Raw genomic sequence first — 27,078 nt, 5'->3', positions numbered from 1 at the left:
AGATTATGTGGTACATATGGTCCTTTGTATACTTTCTCCGATTTCTATTTTGCTGTTCACTTGGATAAACGGATTAACAATCTGCTATGTGAATTAATTGTGGAACTGGCATTTATCAGCAAGGTAGTCAAGTCTCAGGTATGTAGCTTAGGACACTCGGTTCAGTGATCAGGAGAGTTGTTTGAACTTAATTTTTTTATTTTGTTTTGTTTGCCTAGAGTAATAATATTTAAGGAATAAGAAGATGAATATAATTCTGGCAACTCCCTCTAAAGAGAGCAGATGTAGTATTGTTGTTCATCCTTTGTTTTCAAACAGGACCAACATACCATAAGTGTTGCCTTAACTTGCATCTGAATTGGAATTTAAGTGCAGTGGAGTTGTATGATCAGCCCCTGGTCTCAAACTTGTTTCTCCTTCTACAAGAACAGTCTCCCTTAGAGAAGGTTAGAGTAAACCCTAGAGACATCCATTATTACCTCCCTGCAAGCCACATCTAGCCAGACCCATAAGGGCACACATAACCTACATGTGCACAAGAGGAACCTTGGAAACAGTAACTGAGTAGAACCTACCAAGATCACTAGAGTCTTCTCTCCTGCCCCCACTATGTTCACATTAGGATCATCTGAGCCTCCACTAACATCCTCCCAAGCCTTCACAGCTTTCCTGAAACCCAGCCCTGGCTAACCCACAAATCCATGGTGATGACAATGAGTATGGTTCCCTCAGCCTGGACAGCTCCAGCAAGGCAACCATGCTGAGACTAGGGGATAAGAGGTCTAGAATTTGGGGGGCAGGATTGGTGTTTTCATATGAACAGGGTGTAAAAAATTTAAATCCTAGGGAAGGAAAACAGTATAGGCAATACCTACAACAATATAAATGAAAAGAGCAACAAAGAAAAAACTGAATGCTATTAATTTATGATGACCAAGCTTAGTCCCAAAGAAGAGATGAAAAAATACCTTTTCTCTGTTTGGAAGGGGGGATGACAAATGAATTTGGAACATTATATTTAGGTAATATGTGGGTTAGTTTTGCTGAACTGTGAATTTTCTCTCTCTTAAAATTCTTCACTACAGAAGATGGCTCTCTAGGAAGGGACAGAGATGGGGTATAAAGGAAAACAGAACTTATGTAAAACAAAAGTGATCAATTTTTTAAAATATCCTAGAGCCTTTATGAAATAGTAGCATTAATATTAGTCTTGAATCTTAGAATTGGAAGGGACCTCCAGGTCCATCTAATTCTACTAGTGCTGGGACAAAAATTCCCTCCATTATGAGTCTCCATTATGTTAGTATGAAAACCCTTGGTAAGGAAGAACTCATTACCTTTCAAGGGCATTCATTCTAGTTCAGTGGAGTTCCAGTTTTTCAGAAATTTTTATATCAAACCTGATTCTCCCTGTTTGCATCACCTCTATATAGATGATTTTTAAATCTTATAACAGTCTTGTCTCCCTCCTAAATTCTTGGTCTTCATCATTATAACTGGTATTAGATTTATGTCTTACCAGCACCTCAAATTAAACTCAACTAAAAATTCCCTCAATCTTAGCCCTTCTCCAAATGTCTGTGTTTCTATTGCAGGCATTTCAGTCTCCTGTCATCAAGTTAACAACCTCAGAATCATTCTTGACTCTTACTCCCATATTCAGTCAGGTCTCAAGTCTTGTCAGTCACATCCCTCGATATGTCTAGTGCCTGCCCCCTTCTCTCTTTTCATGTGACTTTATGATAAGACTGCTATCAGGTTTCCCTTTCTCCCCTCAACCACACACATTTCCAAGTGGGCCTTGTTTACCTGAGCCAAACGTGGCAGGATCTTTGTTGAATATCCTCTCTATCATGGCATATAAACCTCCTTTTGTTAACTGTTGGATGACCTTTGAGCATCTCAGTTTGTTCCAATAGCAAACCTAATGAAATGGGGACCAGCTGCAGTCAGGCCCACTCTATCCTATTTGGGCTTCTCATCACCTTTTTTTTTTAAGAGTCAATATTGTTCTAATTGACCACCTTACTTTTGGATTCATCATGCTTCAATCTATTCTCTACATGGAAGGCAAATGTTCTCAAAGAACATTGTAAGGGACACACATTTAGGCATAGACCATATATTTCTCTATTGTTTATGTTTCCCAAAAATGTGTGGGGAGTTTTATTCACAGCAGAGATGCTCTGAACTGCCTTTTCCATCAGTATATCATGAACTCCACATCATGTTGAATGAGATCTATTTTTCTGAGTTCATAAGATTTTCTTCTTTTTCTGTGACCTATGGTAAGAGGAAGTTCTTGCTCAGAAAGTATTCTGGTTCTAAGCTCAAGCAGATTATGGATTCATCTTGGAGATTGCTTAACCCCAAAGACAAGAAATCAAGGCTCCTCTTGATCTCTTTGGCTTGTAGAGTATGGTTAAAAAAATCTCTAACACAAAGGCTAGGTGTGTTTCTTCTACAAAATTAGATTTGGATTAGATTAGGGGATTAATTGAACCCTCTTTCAGAAAATGTACTTCCATGTTCCTTCCCCAAATTGATTAACTGTATCTCTTCTCAAAAAGATACCAATGTTCAAAACAGATAAAAGATATAGGACAGCTATTTATTTCCTTCACCACAAAAGAAATACTTTATATATATACACACACACACACCAGAAAAACCCTGTTAACATCATTATAGTCTCCTGAAAGGTAAAGACAACATAGTGAAACTTCTTTAAAAAGATGATTTCACTTTCACCTCAGACCTATACTGTCTAGGCAACTCATAAGATTCAGATCTCCTGGCCAGCCTGAGTTTGCCTTCAAATTTAACAACCCTCTAACAGGTTCGCTGGCTTCTGAATATAGTTTTATTCTTGGGGAAGAAACGCAGAGACAGAGAAAACCAACTAGGATCTTGGGCTCACCTAGGTAAGCATCTGTTGCTCACCGTGTGCCAATAATTGCGATCGCCACTGAGAAGAAGAAAAACATTCTCTACTTCTTTACTTACTGGAAATCCTAAGGAGAAATGCAGAAAGTATCACAGGAGCCAACTAAAAAGAAGATGACTCTTTCTACTACTCTTATAGCCTGCTAGGAATGGGGGAGAGATCAAGGATTCTACTAACTCCGGGGAACAGTAGTTTTTGATGTAATCTCAGTCATAAAGATCAAGGAATCAATCAGGAGTTGCCGGGTCACATTTATCGGAAGTGGCCAGAGCATATGGCCAACTCTATGGGAAGTACTACAGTTCATTCCTGCTGCAGGGATGAATACACACAGAGATAGACAGATAGATGGATAGAAAGATCTCATTTTCAATATATTCTTCCCCACTCTCTCAGCCTTTGAAGCCAATTCTCTTGACAAAGAACAAAAAATAAAAGAAAAACAAGTTTAGCAAAACTAAGCAACAGACCAATAGATTCTGACAGTGCATGCAATTATCCATATCCATAGCACTACCTGTAGAAAGAACAGGAGAGGGCTGTACATTTTCTCATGTCTTTTCCTGGACCAAGCTTCATTTAAATAATAGCACTGCATTCAGGTTAACTTTTTTCCTATTCTATTTACATTTTTGTGTTTTACAATGTATATTTGCATAATATACATTGTTTTCTTGTTTCTGCTTACTTCACTCTGCATCAATTCATACAAGTCTCATATTTCTCTAAAATTTTCATATCCATTTTTTATAATGCAAAGATTTGCCTTTCTTAAAAACAAAAAGAATTTATCAATTTACCCTACCCATTTTAAATTCAACCTTAAAAATTTTCAAATAAGTTATTTTTATGGTATATCAATACGCACATTTTAAAAAGGAAAAAGAAGCATGACCTTCAAGCACTAAATTTATTTATCTGAAAGAGATGTATTGAAGATTATTATTCACTGTAAACGTAAGGCTTCAGAAAAACTGGAAATAAAGAGTTAATAAAAGTTCTCTAGCTTGCTTCTTGAGGTAGATGTCTTCTCTGGATGACTAGGATATATGTTTAGTTGGAGAGGACTGGAGAAAATACACATACAGCAGAAATTTTGAAAAATGGCTTTTCAGTATTCTCTTTTTATACAGGAAAGGTCCCATATCTAATATATGTTAATTTTTCTTGAATCTTAAAGTTTCTAGGGAATTGACTGATGGAAGTGCAAAGTATAAAGGAATTCTCTCTCACCTCTTGTAGAGTGTACACTTTGGATTTTTGAGCTTTGTAATTGAAGGGTGAAGGAGATAGAAAAGGAAAGGGAGAGAGTCCAACTCAATCTCATGGATCATTGGTATTTGCTTGTTTGTTGGGTTCATTCTCACGGAAATAGAGATTCTGCTTTTAATAGTGTTAGCTAGCTGGGTTCTGAAAAATTTTTCTCAGTGTCTCAGAACTCTTACCTCACTCAGGTAACCATTAACTCACAACAGGTCTTATGGTAAAACATCGTCATCATTATCAACAATATCATGTTGCCATTCAACAATAACAAATGTGCCATTCAGTTTGTTCCCGGTTTGGATTTTTAATTTAACTCAATTCTCTTGATACTGTGTCCAGACACAAAACCATGCTCTAGTTGTAGTCGCCAGTCTAATATTGACTCAAGGCTTTTAAGTTAATATTTCATATATTGGGATATCTGTGAAATGGGCCAGAAGGCAATCACAAATTTTTGTGGTCATATATATATTTACTGACAAGCAGTTCATAAAAAAAAGATTGCATTTGCAATTACAAAGATCCTGAATAGTAAATATCCTTCTAAAGGCTGTAGAAAATGGTCAAAACAATAGATTTCCCATACATTATGAAATAAGTTGTGGCAATCAAATTAACTGGCCCTCCCATACATATGATGTTACCCAGCCTGCTCCCAGCTCAGACTTGCACAATGAAACAAACAGGTAAGTGGGACAAAGTTTGAAGCAGGGAGTAGAAGGGAAAAGGAAGATGAAGGAAGGAATGCAAAGAAAATGGTTATGGAGCTAGCATATTCCTCGGATGCTGTTCCTTATCTGGTCAAAACATGCAGACATTTGTTTTTACTCTTCTCCAGATGTCATACTTTGAAGAATTGATATGACAGCTATTATAGATACTGAGGTTTCTCTCAGTTCCTTCTAATGCCAGACATCAATGCCATGGAATCCATGCATTACTGCCATTAAGAATCTTGAAAATTTACTGATTCATGGTGGTCAGGACAAGATGATCAAAAACCTTTCCTAGTCATGAAATACACAAAGTTATTAAGTTCCCATATCCTAATTTCCAAGATTGGGGATTATTTGCTTGACTGTGGGACTGGGGTCAGGTTAAATGTTCATTTCCAGGGATTGGGAGATGCTGTGAATTTGGACACCAGCTGTTGAGTATTGTCCATTTAATGTATTATACAAATTTTTACCCTGCAAGTCTATTTTGAGCAAATTGTCCTTTTTTTGTACTACTGTAATGTAAGAAATAGACATAATATTAGCTAGTCTGAGATAATGTAATGAAAATAAAGAGTTTGAGGAGTCGTGTATAAATGGGAATTCCAACCAAGTACAAATAGTGAAGATAACAAGGATTATTGCATTTACCAGCACATCTCAATTCTTTTTAATTAAAAATATTTGTTCTCAATATTGTTTTGAGTGTTGATTCAAACTTATGGTATTTGCCATAGTAATATTAAAATCCAATGAAAACTTTTTCTTTTGCACATATTTTTATAGGTTGCAACTAACTGTCAAGATTACCTCTCACTGAAATTTATCCCAACCAGACCGGTTAGATACTGTTGTATCTAAAGTACCACAGTAGGAGCAGTTAGTATAATAGAGAGAGCACTGGCCCTAAAATCAAAAGGTTTAAATTCTGAGCAGATCATTAAACTCCAGTTGCCTCAACTTAAAAAAAAAGAAACAGTAATTTTTTTGTCCTCCAAATAAATAGTTCTTCATTTGAATCATTTTTCCAAGAAAGTGTACTAATTGTCCTACATCTGAATAGCTATGATAGCAGGTGAATTTAATGTTCATTCCAATAATTCAACAGGTGATTTATTGCGAGCTTCCTCTGGATTTAGTATGTGGATTTCTGAGCATTTTAACCATTACCCTTTCTATATTGTAACTCTACTCTGGTATTTAGCTTAGTGGAACTAGGAAGCTTCTTTTCTCCTTCTCTCTTCCATTGCATTTTAAGGACTCTGATTAAATTTGCAAACCTCCAGAAAATCCCATTCTTATGAACCTTTGTGGCATATACTATATCCCTCTCCAGAAGATGACTCAACCTATCTTTTAAATTGAGTCAACAAAGAGGCAAAGAAAAGAAAAATTCTAATGCAAACTATATTAAGAGAGAGAAAGTTTAAGAGTTCCAAATGGAGGTTATAAATATAACCAAGCAAGATAAGACCACATTTGGACTCCAGATTTTAGGAGAACCATGGAGACCCTGGAGCTAGTCAAAGGGATAGTAATCACTTTTCAGGTAGTCCAGGAGAGACGATGGTAATCATGTTTAGGATCTTAGAAGTTCAAGCCTGAAGAGTTTGCAGATAATCTAGCAACTTTATTGTTCATTCGTGTCTGATTCTTTGTGACCCCATTTGGAGTTTTCTAAGGCAAACATACTGAGTGGTTTGCCATTTTTTCTCTAGCTTATTTTATGTATGAGGAAACTGAGGCAAACAGAATTAAGTGACTGGCCCAGACTACCTTGAATCCAAGTTTGAACTCAAGAAGATGAATCTTCCTATTTCAAGCCTGGTGCTCCATCTACTACAGCATTACCTAGCTACGTCACTTCTCTCTCTTTTTCTTTCTCTGTCTCTCTCTTACATATATGTATTGTGTATGTGTGTGTGTGTGTGTGTGTGTGTGTGTGTGTCTGTACAACTCCCTTACTTTACAGATGAGGAACTTGAGCCTCATGAGAGACGAAGTTATTTGTCCAGTCATATACTAGCAGAGCCAGTATTCCAGCCAAGTACACATAGCTGCCAACCTATTCTTTGCTATTGTGTCAGGTTGCCTTTTTTATGTCCCGGGAGAATGGGTTAAATGAACTGGGGATGTTTAGTCTGAAAAACAGAATATTTAGGACATGCTATCTTACAGTATTTGAAGGCTTGTCAAGTGGAAAAGAGATTTGATGTTTGCGTTGGCCCCTGAAGGCAAAACAGAGAGAAATGGGTGAAAGGTACAGAGTCAGATCTAAGCTCCATGCAAGAAGTTTCCTAAGAATTGAAACTGCACCCAAATGGAAATCAGTGAGTTTTCCATCAATAGAAGTCTTAAATGAAAGGCTGACTGACTACTTATCTGGGATGTCATGAAGGAGAGAGTGTGTGTGTGTGTGTGTGTGTGTGTGTGTTGGGGATCTAAAAATAAAAGGGGGAAGAATGCAAGGGAATTTAGTTCAGGTCCCAGGTTCAGGCCTTAGAGCGCTCAGTCCCTTCATGTCCAAGTGCTAGCTCCTTTGCCACTTCACAGAATCAGGGGATACTGCATACACTTACCTAAATCACTTACTAGCTCATTGCTCCCTCTGCTGGCTCCCATTTCTGCCATCCTTTTCTTCCTTCCAGAAGAATCCTTTTCTTTCCACATGATGCTCCTCCCTAACTCCCTCCTTCCCAGTGGCCAAGAATACAATTCTACCTGCCCCATACTCAGTTTATTTCCATCTCTGGGTCTTCTGTGGGTATGTATTATTTCCCAGGGTGTGGTTAACTTGTATGTTTTTAAGCTATGTTTAAGCTATCCAGATCCTAAGAGCCAAATTAAACCCAGTATGTCTATGAAAAAAATTCTCTAAATCACTATTGATTAGAGAAATGCAAATTAAGATAATTCTGAGGCACCACTTCACACCTCTCAGATTGACTAAGATGACAGGAAAAGATAAAAATAAATGTTTGAGGGGATGTGGGAAAACTGGGGACTTTTGTTGGTTGAGTTGTAGTCTGATGCAATCATTCTGGAGAGCAATTAGGAACTATGCCCAAACTGTACATACCCTTTGATCCTGCAGTGTTACTACTAGGCTTATATCCTAAAGAGATCATACAGGAGGGAAAGGGACCCACATGTGCAAAAATGTTTGTGGCAGCCCTTTTTGTAGTGGTGAGAAACTGGAAACTGAGTGGATGCCCATCAGTTGGGGAATGGTTGGGTAAATTGTGGTATGTGAATGTAATAGAATATTATTGCTAATAAATGACCGGCAGCTGGTTTCAGAAAAGCCTGGAAAGACTTACATGAACTGATGCTGAGTGAAGTGAGCAGAACCAAGAGAACATTGTACACAGTAACAAGATCATGGGATGATCAACTATGATGTACTTGGTTCTTTTCAAGAATGAGGTACTTCAAGGCAATTCAAATAGACTTTGGGTTGGAAAGTGCCATCCACATCCAGAGAAGAGAATTATAGACTGAATGTGGATCAAAGCATAACATTTTCACCATTTTGTTGTTTGCTTTTTTTTTCCTTTCTCATAATTTTGATCTGATTTTGTGTGTTCATGATGAATATGGAATATATAGAATATAGAAATATATCTAGAAGAATTGTACGTGTTTAACCTATATCAAATTGATTGCTGTCTTCTGGAGGGCAAGGAGAAGAGAAAAATTTGGAACACAAAGTTTTGCAAAAGGTGAATTTTGAAAACTATTTTTGCATGTTTTAGAAAAATAAAATGCTATTAAAATAAAACAAAAACCCACCAGCATGTCTCTCAAATTTTGTTCCTCATCAAATAAATTGAGATCTAAAATAGTAGAGAAGCTTAGAGGAAAGCATACTATATTTAGGGGAGATTGGGCAAGTTGCTTAATCTATATGAATCTCAGTTTCCCCAACTGTAAATTGGGTATAATTCCTACTTTAGGGTTGATTTGAGAAAAGTAATTTGCAAACCTTGAAATTATTGGTCTCATCCATATGGTTAGACCTAGCATCACAAGTCCCCATTGCCTGTTTTTGGAAGTCAACAGAACACTATGACATCCCCCTCCCCCGCCCCCTTTTCCATCCCCAATCCAGCAGGACGAAATACTGAGAGGCAGCTGGGTCAGGGCCCCTTTATTGCTTTTACCAGGTGTATTCCAGTCTGAGTCCTGTTTGGGTCTGGGATCCATTGTACTCGGGCTATGTGTTGGGCTCCCGTGCTTGCTTTCCAATGCAAGATTCTTGTTGGAGGTCAGGCAGAGATTAAGGAGATCGGATCTGTCTTCCGATCGGGGCTCTGTATTCCAGATATGGACTTCAATATTTGGTCTGCTTTCGGAGGAGAGCTCCCTGCGTTCGGGGCTGAGCGTGTACTAGACCCAGGCTCTGGATTAACCCTCCCTCCAAGTCAGCCTTCGATTTCGTTTCCTGCAGCCGAGCACCATCGCCAAGGGCATGGTGAGCAACAGGTAAAGGATAAAGAGGAACAAGGGCGGCAGCATCATTTCTGAGCCCCCTTCTCCCAGCAAGGACAGCAGGGCCAGGCCGGCGGACAAGTCCAGGGCCAGCTCCAGAGGATGAGGCCAGTGCAAGCCGAAGGCCTCGGGGTGCCTCGTCCGACGGGTTTCGGAGGAAAGGTAGCTGCTGCCGGTGCAGCACTGGCTGGGTTGGCTGGAGCACTGAATCTGCCACGTGGAGCTGTCCCCCTCCCCGTCCCCATCTCCATCCGCGTCCCCATCCCCATCCCCATCCCCAATCTCGTCCGCGTCCCCGTCCCCGTCCTCGTCCCCGTCGTCGTCGTCGTCCAGGTCCCTGTCCCCATCTTGGTCCCGGTCCTTGTTTCGGTCCCTGTCTTCGCCGGTAGTGCACGCCTTCGCACATTCCTCAATCCATTTTCGGCACCGAATATTCCTCCTCCTGCCTCTGCACCGCGGGCGTGGGGTATTCCTCACGCTCTCCGGGTACTCCTGCAAATTCTGGGACCTGGGGGGGGGGCACACAGCACGATAGGCACGGAAAGTGGAGCAGGGGATTATGTGTCGGACAGAGGGCAGCAGCCGGCTGTGGGCGCTTCACTTCTCAAATCCCATTCCCCAATCCCCGCCCCCCGCAAAGTTCTCCCCCTCCCACCAACCCCTCCTCTGTCCCCGGATTCAGGGCAAAAACCTAGCCTGGTCTTTTGAAATCATAGGATCCTAAGAGACTGGGAATGGGGCACGGAGGAGTGGGCCAGTTGAGGGTCAGGGAAGGTGTAGAGAGCAGAGTTGGGGGGGTCTAGAAAGGCAAGTGGGCTCCTCCTGGGAGAGTGGAGTGATAGGGCCGGGAACTTCTGGGGGAGCATCTGGCCACAAGCTTCCGTCACTCACACACTCGAGGGCGGAGGACTACGGGAGTTATCATTGTTGCCAGACCTCAGCTGCTGGTCCCAATTTGTCTTTTTCCTGTTCATTCCCGCCGTGGATGACCCCGCGGGGCCCGGGACTCAGCCAGCCCCAGATGGAATGGAGGAGCTGGGTTGGGGGCTGGAGGGTGGAGAGGAGATCCATAAAGCACCGCCCCTCCAAGACCGGCTCCGCCCGCCTCTCCCCGAAGCTAAATCTTCTCTCCGCCCCTAGTCTTAGTCCTTTTTCTCCCATCTCAGCTCCTCCTCCCGGCTTTAGCTCGGCCTCTCCATCTTCAGCCTGGACCCCCACATCCCCGGGGCCTCCACGTTTGGCGCCTCCGCCCTCCAGGAGCTCGCCCGCGAACGCCTTAACCAACCCCCTTCCGGGGGCCGAGGTCTCACCCCTGCTTTTGGAACTGCCCAGGCCCCTCTTCTCCAGGCCAGTCCCAGCTCCTGGGAGGCGACTCTGATCCTATTGTGACCCCATTGAGCGGGTGGGTGGGTGGGGGGCAACCTTAGGAGCGGAACCGGGTGGGGCTGATGGAAGAGATCGAGTTTTCGGATGCAGGGGATAGCCCTCCAACCCCCATCCAACCCTAGAGAACACAAGTTCCTTGAGGGTCGTTAATGTGCGGTTTTTATCCAATAAATGTTTATGAAATTAGAGGGGAATCCTCCCCGGGTCTTAAGGAGATGGCAAAGAAGGAAGAGAATGACTGAAACCGTTCCGTTGGACTCAGGTAGAATTTTTAGAGCGGAGGGATTTAGAGCTTCTAGAGCCGGCCGAAAGCCCCCCAGCTCCCAGCCGGCCCCGCCCCCTCCCGCATCTGTCGGGCCCGGTTCCCTCCCTTCTGCATCTGCAGCCTCAGCTGTAGTTACATAACCGGGAACGTGGCAGATGGTGGGGGCGGAGGGAAGGAAAGTGGGATGGAGAGCTCCGATGCCAGTGTTCGCCTCCAGTCCTCGAGCCAGACTTTGAACAAAGATGGAAGTCTCCGTTTCCCACCTCCCACATACTTCCCGCAGCCTCAGTTTCCTTCCTCTTCCACACTCTCCTAGAAATGGTGGCCGGTACGGTCGCGTTGGGCACCAGGAGCTTGGTTTTTCCTACATTTCTTAACTGCCAGGGTCTTTCCCCGAGCAAAATCCCCTCCCCCATCCCCTCTAATCCCCCTCTTCCAGGCCCCACAGGGTCATTCTCCTCCCACAGCCCCGCCCCCTGCTGGAGCCTTGCGGCCGCAATGGAAAAGGACCCTCCGGGCGGAGCATCCCTTCCATCTCCAGCAGATAGAAAAGGGGGGTTGGGAGCCTGGACAGCCCGAAGAAGAGGGCGTGGCAAGTTGTAGATAGAACCTGGCACGTGGATGAGCTTCCCTCCTCCTATCTCTCCTCCCTCTCCCTTCCCCCCTTCCCTCCCCTCCCTCCTTCCCATCTTCTCCCAATTTAGCCTCCTGGATTTCCCTACCTAGAGGTTACTGGCAGAACTAGGGATGGGGAAGATGACTAGAGGAATATTCGAGAAACCTCAGTTTCCCGGCTTTTTATTCCATTTCGAAGGGGCGCTGGTCGGGGGAGAGATCTGAGCTCAGAGCGGGTCAGCAACAACCTCCCCTCACTTTCTGGGTTGGGACAAGTCAGAGGGAAGGGGAGAACAGGAGGAAGGGGCGGAGGCGAGGGGCAAGGGGGAGGGGCAGCGCAGTGAAAGGAGCTCGGCCCCGGAGGGAGACTCAGATCTACGGACCGACTGACGGACGGACGCCACACGGCTTTCCCCCCAGTCCATCCCCTCGTCTCCCCGCTCCATGCCTCGGCCATGCGGGCGTTCCTGCTCACCCTGACCGTCCTAGCACAGAGCTCTCGCCTCAGCCCCAGGCTAGGGGCAATTCCAGTCTTTGCCAACCCAACTCCCCGCCGCCGAGCCTCGGAAAACCAGGTCCCCTCAACCCCCAGGCCTGCAATTTCCCCGGACTCTACCACCTCCGCCCCTTGGTCCAGGACACCGAAATTCCAGGGGCCCCGAACTTCTCGGCCCTCAACGCCCATCCCCGACATCCTTACCCCTCGTCCCGGGCCCCCTGAGTCCCTGACCCCTAGAACCCCTTGGTCCTCAACTTCCCCGGCTCCTGCTACTCCCACCTCACGACCAGGAACCCAGACGACTTCGGTTCCTCGAACCACAAGACCGGGGACCCCGGCTTTCCGAACTCCCCATTCTTTCACCCCGAGGCCTGGGGAGCCCAAAGAGGAGGCGAAGAAGAAAGGTGAGACTCCCCTTCTTCTCAGGTCGGTCTTTTCCAAGTCAGGTCAGTTCTATAAATCTTGGTTGAATTGAATTGAATTGTCTCAAGGTCCGAGTCTGAGCCCAGTTGGTACCTCCAGGAACCTTCGCAGGAATCAAGACTTCTGTGCCTCAGCCCGTTCTTTTTCCACTCCCCTTCTCCTTCCAAGACACATATTTCTCAGCCCCTTCCCCCTACATTCACTCAAAACCTTCCATAATCCCTCCTCCAACTCTTAAAAACACACACACACAGCATACAAACCACACACACACACTCACTGACTCCATACTTGCTTATTCACACTCCTACCTTCTGGGCATTGGAAACTCCATCTGGAACTGGTTCCTCTGCCCTCCAGCGATCCCACACTTGAAAAGCTCTGTAAAGAGAGGAGACCCAAGGCTGTTCAGAGATGTGCAGGAGATGAAATTTAATGCTCAGAATGGAAGACAAGGAGAAACAAACAGAGACAGAAGGGGAGAGGAAGAGATAGAGGGAGAAAAACATGAAATTCAGGTGGAAATCTAACCATGAAGAAAATGAGAGAAACAAAGAAAGGGGGAGAGAAAAGAAAGATTTGGAGATAGAGAAGAGAGAAGCAGAAACAGAGGAAAACAGAGACAGAAAAAAATAGGAGGGGGGAGGCAGAAAAGGAAGGATGGAGAGAGAGGGGGAGGAGGAGAGAGAAAGGAGAGATGGGAGAGAGGAGAAAAAAAGAGAATGGGAGAGAGAGAACAAAGGGGAAGATGAGGAGGAAAGGAAGAAGGAGAAAGAAAGGAGAGAAAAAATGAGAGATAGACAAGACAAAGACATAAAAATTGCAGAACCAACAGAGATAAAGGAGATACAGAAAACAGGAAAAGAAGGGTGGGTAGGAAAAAAGAGTGGGTGAGAGGAAGAAAGGAATAAAAACGACTAAAGAAAAGCAATTGAAGCAGAATCAACAAAATTTTGGTAAATCGAAGCTGTGTATGAGGGGGAAAGGGAGGAGGATACAATATCATACTTTGTCTCTTCCTCTGCCTCCCCCCCTTCAGCCTCCCACCAAGATCATGAATGAGGAATGTCTGTCTCTAGGGATCTAGTTCAGCTTTTTCCCTGCTTGGATCTCTTCCAACCTCCCTGCCCTTTCTCCTTCAGCAAAACCAAAGCTTCGAGTCAAGGTCCGGGTTGTTAAGAAGAAAAAAGTTGTGATCAAGAAGAAGAAGAAGTTGGTTCCAACTCAGCCTAGCCCAGAAAACCAAGAGATCACTCAGGATCCAGAGCCAGGTAGTTCCCAACTGAGGGACATTCAGTCAAGGAACATGGAAACATCTGGTCACAGATACACTGATACATACATGTAGTTACAGATGAGTTTGGAAACACAGTTTGGTACATGTACACTAAAATGCGCAAGCACAAGGAAAGACTCATGCCAAGACAGAAATACATACATTGTGGATCCCATTTTCCTGTGTTCCCCCCTCGTTTATTTCCCCTACACAGGCTGCCCACCCCTGGGACTGGAATCTCTTCGAGTCTCTGATGAACAGTTCCAGGCTTCTAGTAGCCAATCCTATGGCCTGGGGGCCCATCGTGGAAGGCTCAACATCCAGGTGAGAAACTCCTCCTCCCCAACTCCTCCCATGTCAGAGACACCTCCTCCAGCAGGTAGTAATCCACCCAAAACATGCCCTCCTATATAAACCTTTCTGCAAAGACACAGAGAGAACTTCTTAGAAAAAAAAAAAAAAAAAAAAAAAAGAAAAGAAAAGAAAAATCATAGAGAATACTCTCTCAGATAGCTTCCCCCTGAAAGAAAACTTCTCCATCCCATACTATGTTTCCTCCTCCCCTCATACCTTGTCTTTTTCTTACTGTCTGTCCTGCAGTCAGGCTTAGAGGATGGGGATCTGTTTGATGGGGCCTGGTGCCCAGAGCCAGAGGATGACCGGCCTTGGCTACAAGTGGATGCTGGTCGCACTGCTCGGTTCACCGGTGTCATCACCCAGGGCAGGAATTCCATCTGGAGGTGCAAAGACAGTCTAGGTTGAATTAGAGTGAAATGGAAAGAGGGGGACTGGGAAAGCAAGACTCAGGTGGGAACATATACTGGAATCTTTGCCCTGGACACGGACCATAAAAGGACTTATGGGATCCTGGGTCTTAAGGTTAGGATCTACAAGTTGAACCTGCATATCAGGACACTTTGATTCTCTCCCCTGATTATGTCCCAAATGTGTGACTTGGAGTCTCTTTGGGGCTCATTTTCTCCAGCTGTAAAATGGGGAAACTATATTCAATGATTTCCAGAGGCTGACATTCTAGGAATGGCTATAGGTGGGGCACAGCATCAGAGGATACTGATATGAGGAGCTAGGTGCAAGAGAGGGAAAGAGAGACTCCTCCCTCCAGCCTTACGATTTCTTCTCCTCTTCCCTGCTGAAGGTATGACTGGGTCACTTCCTACAAGGTCCAATTCAGCAACGACACTCTCACCTGGTGGGGGACTAAGAATCGAAGCAGTGGACTGGATGAGGTGAATGGGGGTGGAAGGGATGAGCAGGGGAAGGACATGGGAGGGTGGGCTGTGGTCAGGCCAGACCTCGGTGACTTCCAACTCTCTAATTCCTTTAGAATAGAGCTGTCCTTCATGTGTATCAGACAGACCTTGCTCTGTGCTGCTGAGATACATGTGGAAAAGAGACATGGGGAGATAGAGAGATAGTCAGATAGACCAGAGGTACAGACACAGAGATCGACAGAAGGAGATGATAAGATAGGCTCAGGTAGATGGTGAGATTAAAAACATATAAAGGGAGATAGGGAGATGGGAAGGCAGGAACAGATGCAGAGACCACTGATGAGGTCCCATGCTCTTTTGGGTATGGGTAGCATTGGGCAGGATGCTGTTTTGGTACCGTGGGCTCCAAAGTGAGAGTTCCCTGGGAACGGATTATGACTTCTCTCCTCCTCAGGTGTTCCGTGGGAATTCGGACCCTGACACATCAGTGCTGGCACTGTTCTCTCAGCCTCAGGTGGCCAGATACATAAGGCTACTACCCCAGACCTGGCTAGATGGGGGTGCAGCCTGCCTCCGCCTTGAGGTGCTAGCCTGTCTGCTCCCAGGTGAAGACCCGGGGAGAGAACATGAAGCAGGATGGGAGTTCCAGGAGGCAGTGGGGGGGGGGGGTAAGAGAAGAAGGGGAAAGTTGTGGCTGGGGGGCTATAGGGCCAGTCCTGGAGGTCTCTGGGATTAACTGTGGGGAAACAGCAGGTAGGATGTTGGTAACAAAGTCTTCCCTACTTACCTAGACCCCAATGGGCTCTTCCCTCGGGAGCCTCAGCTTGGATCCTCAGACCCTCTGGACTTCCGCCATCACAACTACAAGGCTATGAGACAGGTCAGAGACTCCCCTGAACCCTGATCTTCCTTCTCTTCTTCCAAGATTCCTCCTTTAACCACCCTCATTTTCTCTCCTCCATCACCTCCACAGCTAATGAAGAAGGTGAATGAGCAATGCCCAAATATCACTCGTGTCTATAGCATTGGAAAAAGTTACGAGGGTCTGAAGCTCTATGTGATGGAAATGTCCGACAAGCCTGGTGAACATGAGTTAGGTATGGACACAGGGCCCAGGGAAATAATCACTAAAATTCTTCTAAATCTCCAGAGAGAACTTTACAGAATAGCAGAGCTGAAAATCCACAACTGAACATTTAAAACATGTCAGTGGAAATTAGGATGAAAAACCTCCAATGGGGACATTTTTGGAGAGCGCTAACCTTTCTTTACATCAAATCTAAACTTTCTGTGAACTTGCTCCATTGCTTCTAGTTCCACTCCTCTATTTCTAGCTGTCTGCCATATCTTTGCCCCTAATCCCATCTCTCAGGGGGTTTTGCCTTCCACATCATTCTACTGGCTCATTTTAGGCTTGTAATCTATTAAAATATTAACATCTTTTATATACAAAAATCTTCCCTATCCTTTTGAAGTTGACTATTTGAATCCAAATATAGAACTTGACATTGGTCTCTATTAAATTTAATCTTTTCAGACCTAGTCCATTATTCTAGTCTGTCAAGCTCTTTTGGAATCACTACACCCAGCTCTGTGTTATCTCCAGATCTGAAAATTATGCCATTTATGTCTTCATAATTGATCACTGATAAAGAGTTTAAACTGTTCCCTGTGGCATTCTTTTAGAGACCTCCCTCCAAGTCAACATCAATCTACAAATGATTACACTTTGGTTCAATCATTTATCATTCACCAAATTCTACCAGCCCACATCTCTCCATTTTATGCACAAAGATACTATTTGAGCCTTTGTCAACTGCTTTGTTGAAATCTATTTGTGTTGGGTATGTCTGGCCATGATAATATAATAGTTTAATTTCCCTTAAAAAAATAACTGGCATTTACAAAGGGCTTTAAATTTTGCAAAGTACCTCACATTTATTAACTTATTTGTGCTTCACAATAGCAATGTGAGGTTAATATTTTGATTATTTTTTCTTCTTCTTTATTAAAACACTTTTTTAGGTAACCTGAATACTAGGTATGTTTTGCCTCCAGTCTTTGAACCTGCTAGGATAGTGACCAATCTGCATTTTGCATTTGGTACAGTCCTTACAACAACCCACCCCAAATAGGCAGAGAATGGATTATTGTATCCATTTTATAGAGGAGAAAACTGAGCCCCTGAGGGGGAGAATTGGCTGAGGTAGAATTCAAACACCTGAAACAGGGATGTGAAGAATTCCAGATTTGGAGTCAGTGAATTCAAGGGTGAAGCCTAGTGTTGTTACTACCCATATGACTGAGCAAATCAGTTCTCGTTCTCTCTCTCTCTCTCTCTCTCTCTCTCTCTCTGTCTCTCTCTCTCTCTCTCTCTCTCTCTGTCTCTCTGTCTGTCTCTGTCTCTGTCTCTGTCTCTGTCTCTCTCTCTCTCTCTCTCTCTCTCTCTCTCTCTGTCTCTCTGTCTGTCTCTGTCTCTGTCTCTCTCTCTCTCTCTCTCTCTCTCTCTCTCTCTCTCTCTCTCTCTCTCTCTCTCTCTCTCTCTCTCTGTCTCTCTCAATCTCAGCTTCCTCCAAAAAATGAGAGAGGTGGCCTAGATCAGGTATTGTCAATCTTTTGCTGTCATGGTCCCCTTTGGCAGTTTGGAAAGCCCATGCATCTCTTCTCAGAATAATCTTTTTAAGTGCATAACAAAAGATAAATTACAAAGGAAATCAATCAATTGTGCTGCAATTCATCTATCATCTATTATCTATCTATCTATCTATCTATCTGTCTGTCTGTCTGTCTCTTTTTTTTTCTTCAAAAAAGCAAGTTGTAGGATTCCAGATGACTAGATGAACTCCCATGTCCCTTTCAGTTCAAATTCTTTAATCATATGACTTCCAGAAAACAGTCCTTTCTACAATCCCACCCTTAAGTATGGATTGCTCAAGAACTATGGGACAGAAAACTGAGATGGCAGTGAGTCAGCTTCTAATTGATCTTGGGAATGAGTAGGGAAGGGATCAGAGAGAAAAGAAGAGTGCTAAAATGATGATCAAAAAAGCTGGGTCAAAGGAAAGGAGAAGGGAAAGGGAAGAGAGGGATGGAAGGAATTGAGGGAATGGTAATGGGACATGGGCCATGTATATAAAAAGCAGTTTGATGGAGACATTGGATCATGCCAGAAATCAAACAATAAGAGGGGACAGGTGAGTCTGTGTTCTCAGGGGAAGTCAGAGGTGAATGGGAGAGCTCTGCATCCTGTTTCTCCCTGAGCGTCACCTGAGGTAAGCAGAAATTGAGAAGTAAGGGCAGTGATCTCAGAAAGCCTGGGGTCTCCTCACACACTGTCCCTTCTCTAGGAGAACCAGAAGTGCGCTACGTAGCCGGCATGCATGGGAATGAAGCACTTGGCAGGGAACTGCTTTTGCTGCTCATGCAATATTTGTGTCTTGAATTTCTCCGTGGGAATCCTCGGGTGACTCGGCTCCTCACTGAGACACGCATCCACCTGTTGCCCTCCATGAACCCCGATGGCTATGAAATAGCTTACCAACGGGTATGTCCCCTATCTTTGACCTTCAAATTCCAGACTCTGTGCTGGGATGACTACAAGGCAATCCATCCCTCAGTGTGACTCTTGACTCTGAAATCAGGCTCATCTTCAAGTGCACTAGCATCTTCAAGTTATCCTCTAGCCATGTATAATGCTCAAGCCCTAACTACTAGATTCCAGTCTCATCCCATAGCCCTGATGACTATGCAATCATTCCCGATCCCCTAGTCCCCTGTCCCCTATTAATTCTCGCTCTTTTTAAAATTAAAGCTTTTTATGTACAAAACATATTCATAGGTAATTTTTCAACATTGATCCTTGCAAAGCCTTCTGTTCCAAATTATCCCTCCTTCCCCCCACCTTCTCCCCTAGATGGCAGGTAGTCTCCCTATTATTCTCTACAGGGTACCCAATTACCAGAGTCTTACCCCCTAATTCCTGGCTTCCAGGTGTCCTGATTATCCTATGTGAACCCAGTGACCATGTTTATGACTTGACTATCATGTCTAAGCCCAGAGCACCAGCTCCAGCCCCTTGAGTCTGTGAGTCTCCAAGGTTTTTTGAGCGTTCTGTTTTATTTCATAGGGCTCAGAACTGGTTGGATGGGCTGAAGGACGATGGACCAAACAGTACATTGACTTGAACCACAACTTTGCTGATCTCAACACGCCCTTCTGGGAAGCGGAGGATGAGGGACTGCTACCCCATAAGTTCCCCAACCACCACCTGCCACTGCCAGCTTATTACGTAATGCCTAATGCCACAGTAAGTGACAGTCACTCCACTGGATACTTAGAAACAACTCAGAAATAGGCAGTAACATCCCCCAATAACCACTGAAAGATGTTCAGCAGTAACCCAGAAACACGCCATTAACCACCTCAAAGCTTCCAGATGTGTCTCTCACTTTGTTCTTCCCTGCATCCCTAGGTGGCCCCGGAGACTCGAGCTGTGATTGACTGGATGCAGAGGATTCCATTTGTGCTGAGTGCCAACCTGCACGGTGGAGAGCTGGTGGTATCCTATCCCTTTGATATGACTCGGACACCCTGGGAAGCGCGGGAGCTCACTCCCACACCTGACGAGCCCGTGTTCCGCTGGCTCAGCACTGTCTATGCAGGGACCAGCCGAGCCATGCATGAACCGGGGCGCCGACCCTGCCACAGCGAGGATTTCTCACACCATGGCCACATCATCAATGGCGCTGAATGGCACTCAGTCGTTGGGAGTGCGTGAGCTCCACCTCTCTCTCCCCCCGCTCCCCGCCCCAGACACCGCCATATCCCAAGGAGTGTGCAAGCCAGGGCTCTATAACCATGTGCCTACCCCCAGAGTGCTGTAAACCTCCACCTTCTCTCTGCAACAGCCTTTCCCTAAAATGTACCTGTGCTTGTCCTCTGAAGCCCTCTCCCCTGTGTAATTGATTGGTCTAACTGTGTCCCGTCCCCAATCCATCTGTGCATGCTGCAACTGTCCTGTCCCTAACCCACCTGTCCACAGTGGAACTGTTTCATTCCCAACCCACCTGTCCATGGCGTAACTGTGTCCCATCCCTAACCCACTTGTCCATGATACCTCTATCCCAGCTGTTAGTGTCTCTCTGGACAGCGAAGCTCCCAGAATAACTTCACCCTTCACCCTCAGGTATGAATGACTTCAGCTATCTCCACACAAACTGCTTTGAGATTACAGTGGAACTCTCCTGTGACAAATTCCCACACGAGAGTGAGCTGCCCCAGGAGTGGGAGAACAACAAAGATGCCCTTATCACCTACCTGGAGCAGGTTTGACTAACCTCTGACCCCTACTTATGAGCAGAGATTGGTCCTAGCCAGTCACCATCTCTGATCCCTACCCACCACAGAGGGGCTTGGGCTCTGAGGCAATTGTGATCCCTCTTTCCTCTCCCTATTGAAGATTAAAAGAGGGCACAGGGGTGGTGGGACCCAAGCCCTCTCTTCTTTCTGTGTCTACCCCAGGTGCGAATGGGCATTTCAGGGCTTGTGTTAGATAAAGACACAGAGCAAGGCATCCCAGATGCTGTCATTGCAGTGGACGGCATCAACCACGATGTCACCACAGGTAGGTCACCATGGGTGGACAGACTAGGAGCCTCCTTCTGCCCCAACCCAATGTAGCCAAAAAGGACCTTTCATCCTTGAAATTGTGGGATCTTGGGGAGAAAGGAGAGGCCCAGAGGACTGAGGAAGAGAACTATCTGAAATGGAGGTTTCCAGGGAATAAAGGAATCTTGGGAAGATTGGGAGAACTTCAGTTTGGAGTAGAATTGTATGGAATGTGGGGGGGCAGATGGAACTGGAAAGATGTGAGACACTAATGGGGGAGGAGGGGGTCGAGGAGTGATCAGGAATTCTAGACTATGGATTAAGTTTTGACTTGAAGGCATTATTATTGAAGGATTTGGGGAGGCCTGAGAGTGAAAGGGCTGGAGTGCTCTGTGGTTGAGGAAGACCCTAAAGTTTAGAAGGAACCCCCTTGGCCAGTTATTGGAAGGGCCCCAGAATAGGGTGAGAGTCACCCTTCACTGAAGGAAATTCAAAGTCTGAAAGTAGGCTTTTGGAATGAGAGAAGGCAGCTGGGGCTAGCTCAGTGGGATCTCCAGGAGGGTCCACTTGGGTCCTAGATTTGGGAGAACTTTGCAAGACTCAGGAGGGCACTAGGATTCTGGGTGTGTGAAGGGGCATCCCAGATTTTGGGGGGACAGGTTCAGTTCTAGCAGTCAATAATTCTGTACCAGCTCTAGAATCTTATGTCTGTGTCCCCTTCCCCAGCCCCAGGCGGGGACTATTGGCGGATGCTGACGCCTGGTGATTACATGGTGACAGCCAGCGCGGAGGGGTACCACTCGGCCACCAAGGCCTGTCGAGTTTCTTTCGAAGAGGGCCCCACTCCCTGCCACTTCCGCCTCAGTAAGACGCCCAAGCAGCGTCTTCGAGAGCTCCTGGCGGCAGGTGCCAAGGTGCCCCCTGACCTGAGGCGGCGGCTGGACCGCCTGCGGGGCCATGGGGGGCGGGCGGGTGGCGCAGGACACTGACGGGGGGGCTCTTACAGGCGGGACCTGGATTAAAGCCTTCATGTCACCACCACGTGTGTCAGTGATTGTGACTCGGGCCTTCCCAACTAGTGCCATCGCCCTCATTCGTTCTCTCACTTATTAGTTTGCGTTCATTTAAGCTTTAAGTACCTGTTGTTAAGTACCTGAGCAAGAGCCAGGAGAACGTTGGTACATGATTCACACATCCCTGCCCTATGGAGCTCAGGGCTCAGGAGGAAGCTAAGAGACAGACACAGAAAACTATGATTCTCCTGCCGGCGGAGGGGTGGGGTTTCCCCCCCCCAATTTTATTGATTTGACTCAGACCAAGCCCCTGCCGCCTTCTCCTGCATTCATTCCATCCATCTTTCTGCACAGATCTGGTTACTTCACTCTCCTACTTTAAAATCTTCAGCGACTCCATTTGCTCCCTAAATAATAGTCAAACTTAACATTGATACCAGCCTTAAGGTTTACAAAGGCTGTACATGATAAAAACAAATCTTTTGATCCTATCCACAACCTGGTGGGTAAATGCTATTATTATTATTCCCATTTTATGGAAGAGGAACTGGAGGATGAGAGGTTAAGCAATTACTTGCCTAAGGCCTCGCAATTCTAAGTGACAGGAAGGTTTAAACTCAGTTCTCCAGGCTGGAAAGGCAGGAAATGCTATGCAACCTCCTTAGTCAGATTCCAATCAACTTTTTTCCCCGGCTGAATTCACATCATCATCATTAATGTGTTGGTTCTTGGATCTGCCAAACTAGATCATTCTTGTTTAGCCTGATCTCCAGGGCTTGTTTCTGGAAAATCGGCCCCTAAAACTTTGTTTTTGTTTTTACTTCTATTTTTTGATCAGCTAGCATTTGCTTTCTTTCTGCTTTTCCTTTTCCTCTTGACCCCATTTAGAAGGAAAACAAAACCCTTTTAATAAATATGCTGAGTCAAGCAAAACAAATTTCTGGGTTTTGGGCCATGTCCAGAAATGTGTGTTTCCTGCTAGATCTGTGAGGAGGTGGGGAGGACCGTTCCTCTAGAATCACAGTTGACCATTGCATTGATCCAGTCTTTTCAAGCTGTTAAAATACTTTGCTTTTGTCAATAATCAGGGGTCTGAGAAAGAACCATACTGACCCGGGCATAAAGCTAAGTGATTAAGAAAGAAACATAATTAAGCTGGATTGTAACTAAGCACAGTAATTGTATCTTCTGAGATATCCCATTGTAGCAAATTAGACTTTAAACAAAACAAAGCAAAAAACTGGGCTTCTTTCTGCTCTTATGTTTTCCAGCCTTTCTACCTTTGCACAAGCTGTACCTTATCCCATAACACCCTTCTTCTCTATCTTTCTCTAGGAAGTCTAACTTGCCCTTTAATGTCCACCTGAGTTGCCATCTCCTTTACCAAGCCTTCCCAAACTCCTCCAATCGTGAAATGATTTTGCCCTTTGCTGAAACTTTCCCAAATCCTTGCACTTTGTCAGGATTTCTTATATGCACGAATCAGGTTCAATCTAGTTATTTATCTTTACTGTGATCTTGGTCCCTACTTGACTGAGCTATGTAGGAGCAAGTTGTGAAGCCCCCAATTCTAGGAACAAAGACTCAGATCAGTCCAGGACGCTCCCAGTCTCAGAGCTTTCATCTTCACTGTTCTAGATCTTAATCCAGATTCCAATCTGAAGACCAGAATCCCCTCAACCCATCCCCATCCCCATTCCATAGGTTCAGACCTACTTGATCTTTAATTATTTTATTCCCTTCTGTTACTGCTTTAATCACTGGATGCTCTATGGATGGTTTCCCCTTGGTGAGCACACTAGGCTATATGAGTGTGCTTCCTAGGGTTTATTTATGAGAAGAAAGAATAAATAGACTCAGAAATAAAACATCAGGGAAAAGTCATTAGACTTATGGATCAAAGAAAATTCCTCACTCCCACACTAGATGTCCCTAACTCCCCAAATCTATGGTCTAGAAACTATTACATATGAAAACATACCCCTTTTAATGTCAGAAATATTTGGCTCCACATGAAAATAGTTGTATATTAGTATCCACTGATTGAGAAAATGCATAATTTGTTTCTTATTATATGTGTAGGAATGTATATATATATATTATTTTTTTGTTTCAAATAACATTTAAAAAAGTACAGAGCATACTTGTAATCTGTGACCAATTACTAGAACTCTGGACTTACATATTCCAAATTCAAGTATGAGGATTTTTTAGTTACCAGTCTTGAGAACTCATGTCCCTACGTTGGGTTTTTCCATTTGGTTCACAGATGTCTCAAAAAAATAATAATAATAAGGCAGGGGAGGAGGAGGAAACTCCCTCAGCTCATCACTTGGAATAACAAGATATTAAAACTTTATTTGACCTGACAGCAAACAAAAAGGATTCATACCAGAGCCCATAAATAATTGAGAAAATCTCTTTTCTTCTCTTCGTTCCTGTGTCATCAGGGACCCCTCTAGTCAACATGACTTATAATATAAGGGAGGCAAAAGGCATTTACTAGGTACCTACTACATGCCAGGATTTGTGCTAAGTATTTTACAAACATCTCAGGGAAAACAGAATTATAGATTGCCCCTTCACCACGCCTCAGCTCCTCAAGTTTTGTACTATTGAAAAGATAGAACTTTATAGTTTACTCCTCTCCGTACTAGTGTGTATATTGAAGAGAAAAGAGGAACTAGATGGGGAGTTCAGGATACAGATATAGAGAGGGCTGATAGCTACAGCTAGTATTGATGGAACATTTCAACTCTCTTCTTTTTGCCTTCTCTTTCTCATGTCTTTTTCTTCTGTCTCTTTTTTCATTTTCTTCTCTTTTCCTCTCCTTTCTTCTCCACTCCTCTTCTCCCCCACTTCCTTCTTCCCTTCATCCTCATCTCTACTCTCTCTTCTTTCCCTCTCTCACTTTCCATTGACATTTTGGGGGTTAAGTAACCTGCCCAGGGACACAGAGCTAGGAAGTGTTAAGTGCCTGAGGCTGGACTTGAACTCAGATCCTCCAGACTTCAGGGCCAGTGCTCTATACAATACATCATCTAATTGCCCAAGAAAGACCATAGACATTTTAAAAGAAAGGCAGCTGAAAAATTCTTGATTTACTTAGATGGTATTCTCATTTTCTATGCCTATGTTCTGTGTCTTACTTTGCCATAAAGTGAAAAGCTAAGAATTTCTTAATTTCACTTGTGGATTACTTCATCTTTTAAAATATGGTAGCATAAAAAAGGGTAACTTCTATCTTGAATCCGATTCTCACTCATATTAGTTACAGAGGTGAAGATTATGGGAAGTGACTACTCCATCTTAGAATTTGTGATTTGTGATGCTGGAAATCCAAGCATAGTCTGATATGAATCTGATTCTGGGAAAAGAGATTTCAAAAGCATTCAGAGAAGGATTAGGAGGATCCCAGGGATTAAAAATTTTACAAGGAAAATCAACTCAAGAATTCTCAGCATTCTCAGGAATGAAATTTAGAATTCACAAAGATAAGCAATCCCAATAATTCTAACTGACATATGATACTTTAAGATTTGCAAAATGATTTGCACACTTTACTTCATTTGATCTTTGCAAGAACCCTGACAAATAAATATTGTCAGACTATTATCCCCCTTTTAACATATGAATAAACCCATAGCAATGGAACTCAAACAACCAAAGATCAGATTTGAACTCAGTCTCTTTTGACTCCCAAACCAACTCTTTCCCCACTACACAGAATGCTTTTCTAATATGCCCTCTGATAAGGAAGAAAAGTGGGAGTTGTCAGAAGATACCATTGCAAAATATATCAACTAATTTAGGTTAAAAAAAAAAAGACATACAGACGGTGAAATCAAAAATATGTAATAGTAGATAAATAGAAAGTTATAGTATGTTAAGGTAAGAAGGTTTCAGGAATGCTAAAGTTCAACATGAGGGAAGGATGAGGAAGACAAGTAAGAGTGAGGGGGGAAAGGGGATTGATTTTTGGATATACTGGGGAAAAGATGGGAATCAAGGAAGAGACTAGGGTGAGAATACAGAACAGAATTACTCTTATTTTGTTTGTTTCCTCTGCCAAGAATGACCTGTGGATTATAAAAATAGTCGATATGGCATCAATGTCCAGGATAAGTAGGAATATAATAAAAGAATCCTTTATGAACTCAAGTCCCTGGTCCAGATGACCTATCTTTATCAATCACAGATTTAGAGCTGGAAAGGACCTCAGAGGTTCCAACTGTTTCATTTTACAGATCAAGAAAATCAAGTGACTTGTCCAACGTCACAAATATGGTGTCAGAGAGGTCTTCTGACTACAGAGCCTTTGCTTCCCTGTGAAGCCTGGAGTAAGGAAGGAATTAGGAGGTGCGATCATAAAAAGTGATTTTTGATCACAAAAAAAATGAAATGTTAGAAAAACATTCTATACAACTGATGAAAGGAAAATACATAATTCTTTTAAAAAGGAAAAAATAGTCTGCAAATTATAGGACAATGAGCTCTACTTTGCTGGGAAATTTCCTTTTTTTTCATTTAAAAGTATTTTATTTTTTCCAATTACATAAAGATAATTTTAACATTAATTTTTGTAAGATTTTGAGTTCTAAATTTTTGTATTATATATAATATATATGTACATATTTATACATTTCTTACTTATATTGACATAGGTTATACATGTGTAATCATTTTAAATATATTTCCATATTAGTCCTATTGTGAAAGAGAAAATTAAAACAAAAGGGGAAAAACATAAGAAAGGAAAAAAAAGGTGAAAAAGACTATGCTTTGATTCATATTCAGTGTCCATAATTATTTCTCTGGATGCTAATGATATTTTCCATCCCAAGTCTATTGGAATCATCTCGGATTATTGTACTGCTGAGAAGAGCTACATCTGTCATAGATGATCATCACACAATGCTGCTGTTACTATGTGTTCTGCTCACTTCACTTAGGATCAGTTAATTTAAGTCTTCCTAGGCTTTTCTGCAGTCAGCCTGCTCATCATTTCTCATAGAACAGTAGTATTCCATTACATTCAAATACTCCCATCTTATTCACTCATCCCTGAAATGATGGGTATACACTCAATTTCCAATTCCTTGCCACAGCAAAAAGAGCACATGTAGGTCCTTTTCCCTCCTTTATAATCCCTTTGGAATAGACTCTGTAGTGGCACTGCTGGATCAAAGGGTATACACAGTTTTATAGCCCTTTGGACATAGTTCCAAATTGTTCTTCAGAATAGTTGGATCAGTTTACAATTCCACCAACAATGCATTACTGTTCCAGTTTTCCCACATCCCTCCAACATTTATCATTATCTTTTTCTGTCACCTTAGCCA

General features: G+C 43.6%; 2 protein-coding genes across 5 annotated transcripts; one reads left to right on the top strand and one right to left on the bottom strand.

Annotated features, from left to right (window-relative positions):
- Positions 1-8,783: 8,783 nt before the first annotated feature.
- On the bottom strand, positions 8,784-10,831 carry LOC141546453 (uncharacterized). 3 transcript variants are annotated; one of them, XM_074274287.1, is made up of 3 exons: positions 10,731-10,831; positions 10,312-10,467; positions 8,784-9,928 (listed from the first exon to the last, which is right to left on the bottom strand). In XM_074274287.1, the coding sequence occupies exons 2-3, from the start codon at positions 10,392-10,394 to the stop codon at positions 9,337-9,339; spliced, it is 675 nt and encodes a 224-aa protein (XP_074130388.1). In that variant the 5' UTR covers positions 10,395-10,467; positions 10,731-10,831; the 3' UTR covers positions 8,784-9,336. The 3 variants fall into 3 exon arrangements, with proteins under 3 accessions (XP_074130388.1, XP_074130390.1, XP_074130389.1); XM_074274289.1 differs by having other exon boundaries at positions 10,357-10,467; XM_074274288.1 differs by lacking the exon at positions 10,731-10,831 and having other exon boundaries at positions 10,312-10,520.
- A 42-nt stretch (positions 10,832-10,873) lies between these two features.
- On the top strand, positions 10,874-21,761 carry CPXM1 (carboxypeptidase X, M14 family member 1). 2 transcript variants are annotated; one of them, XM_074274286.1, is made up of 16 exons: positions 10,874-11,068; positions 11,539-11,663; positions 12,476-12,589; positions 13,751-13,879; positions 14,099-14,208; positions 14,485-14,624; positions 15,041-15,131; positions 15,571-15,721; positions 15,908-15,996; positions 16,090-16,213; positions 18,464-18,660; positions 19,243-19,422; positions 19,588-19,885; positions 20,302-20,441; positions 20,637-20,739; positions 21,450-21,761. In XM_074274286.1, exons 2-16 carry the CDS (start codon positions 11,570-11,572, stop codon positions 21,710-21,712), a joined length of 2,223 nt encoding a protein of 740 aa, XP_074130387.1. In that variant the 5' UTR covers positions 10,874-11,068; positions 11,539-11,569; the 3' UTR covers positions 21,713-21,761. The 2 variants fall into 2 exon arrangements, with proteins under 2 accessions (XP_074130387.1, XP_074130386.1); XM_074274285.1 differs by lacking the exons at positions 10,874-11,068; positions 11,539-11,663 and having other exon boundaries at positions 12,008-12,589.
- Positions 21,762-27,078: the final 5,317 nt, after the last annotated feature.

This window comes from Sminthopsis crassicaudata, chromosome 6 (assembly GCF_048593235.1).
Source record: "Sminthopsis crassicaudata isolate SCR6 chromosome 6, ASM4859323v1, whole genome shotgun sequence".
In the NCBI taxonomy this organism is placed as follows: domain Eukaryota; kingdom Metazoa; phylum Chordata; class Mammalia; order Dasyuromorphia; family Dasyuridae; genus Sminthopsis; species Sminthopsis crassicaudata.
Note: the sequence above shows the minus strand (reverse complement) of the source record. Positions and strands in the feature narration are given on the sequence as shown.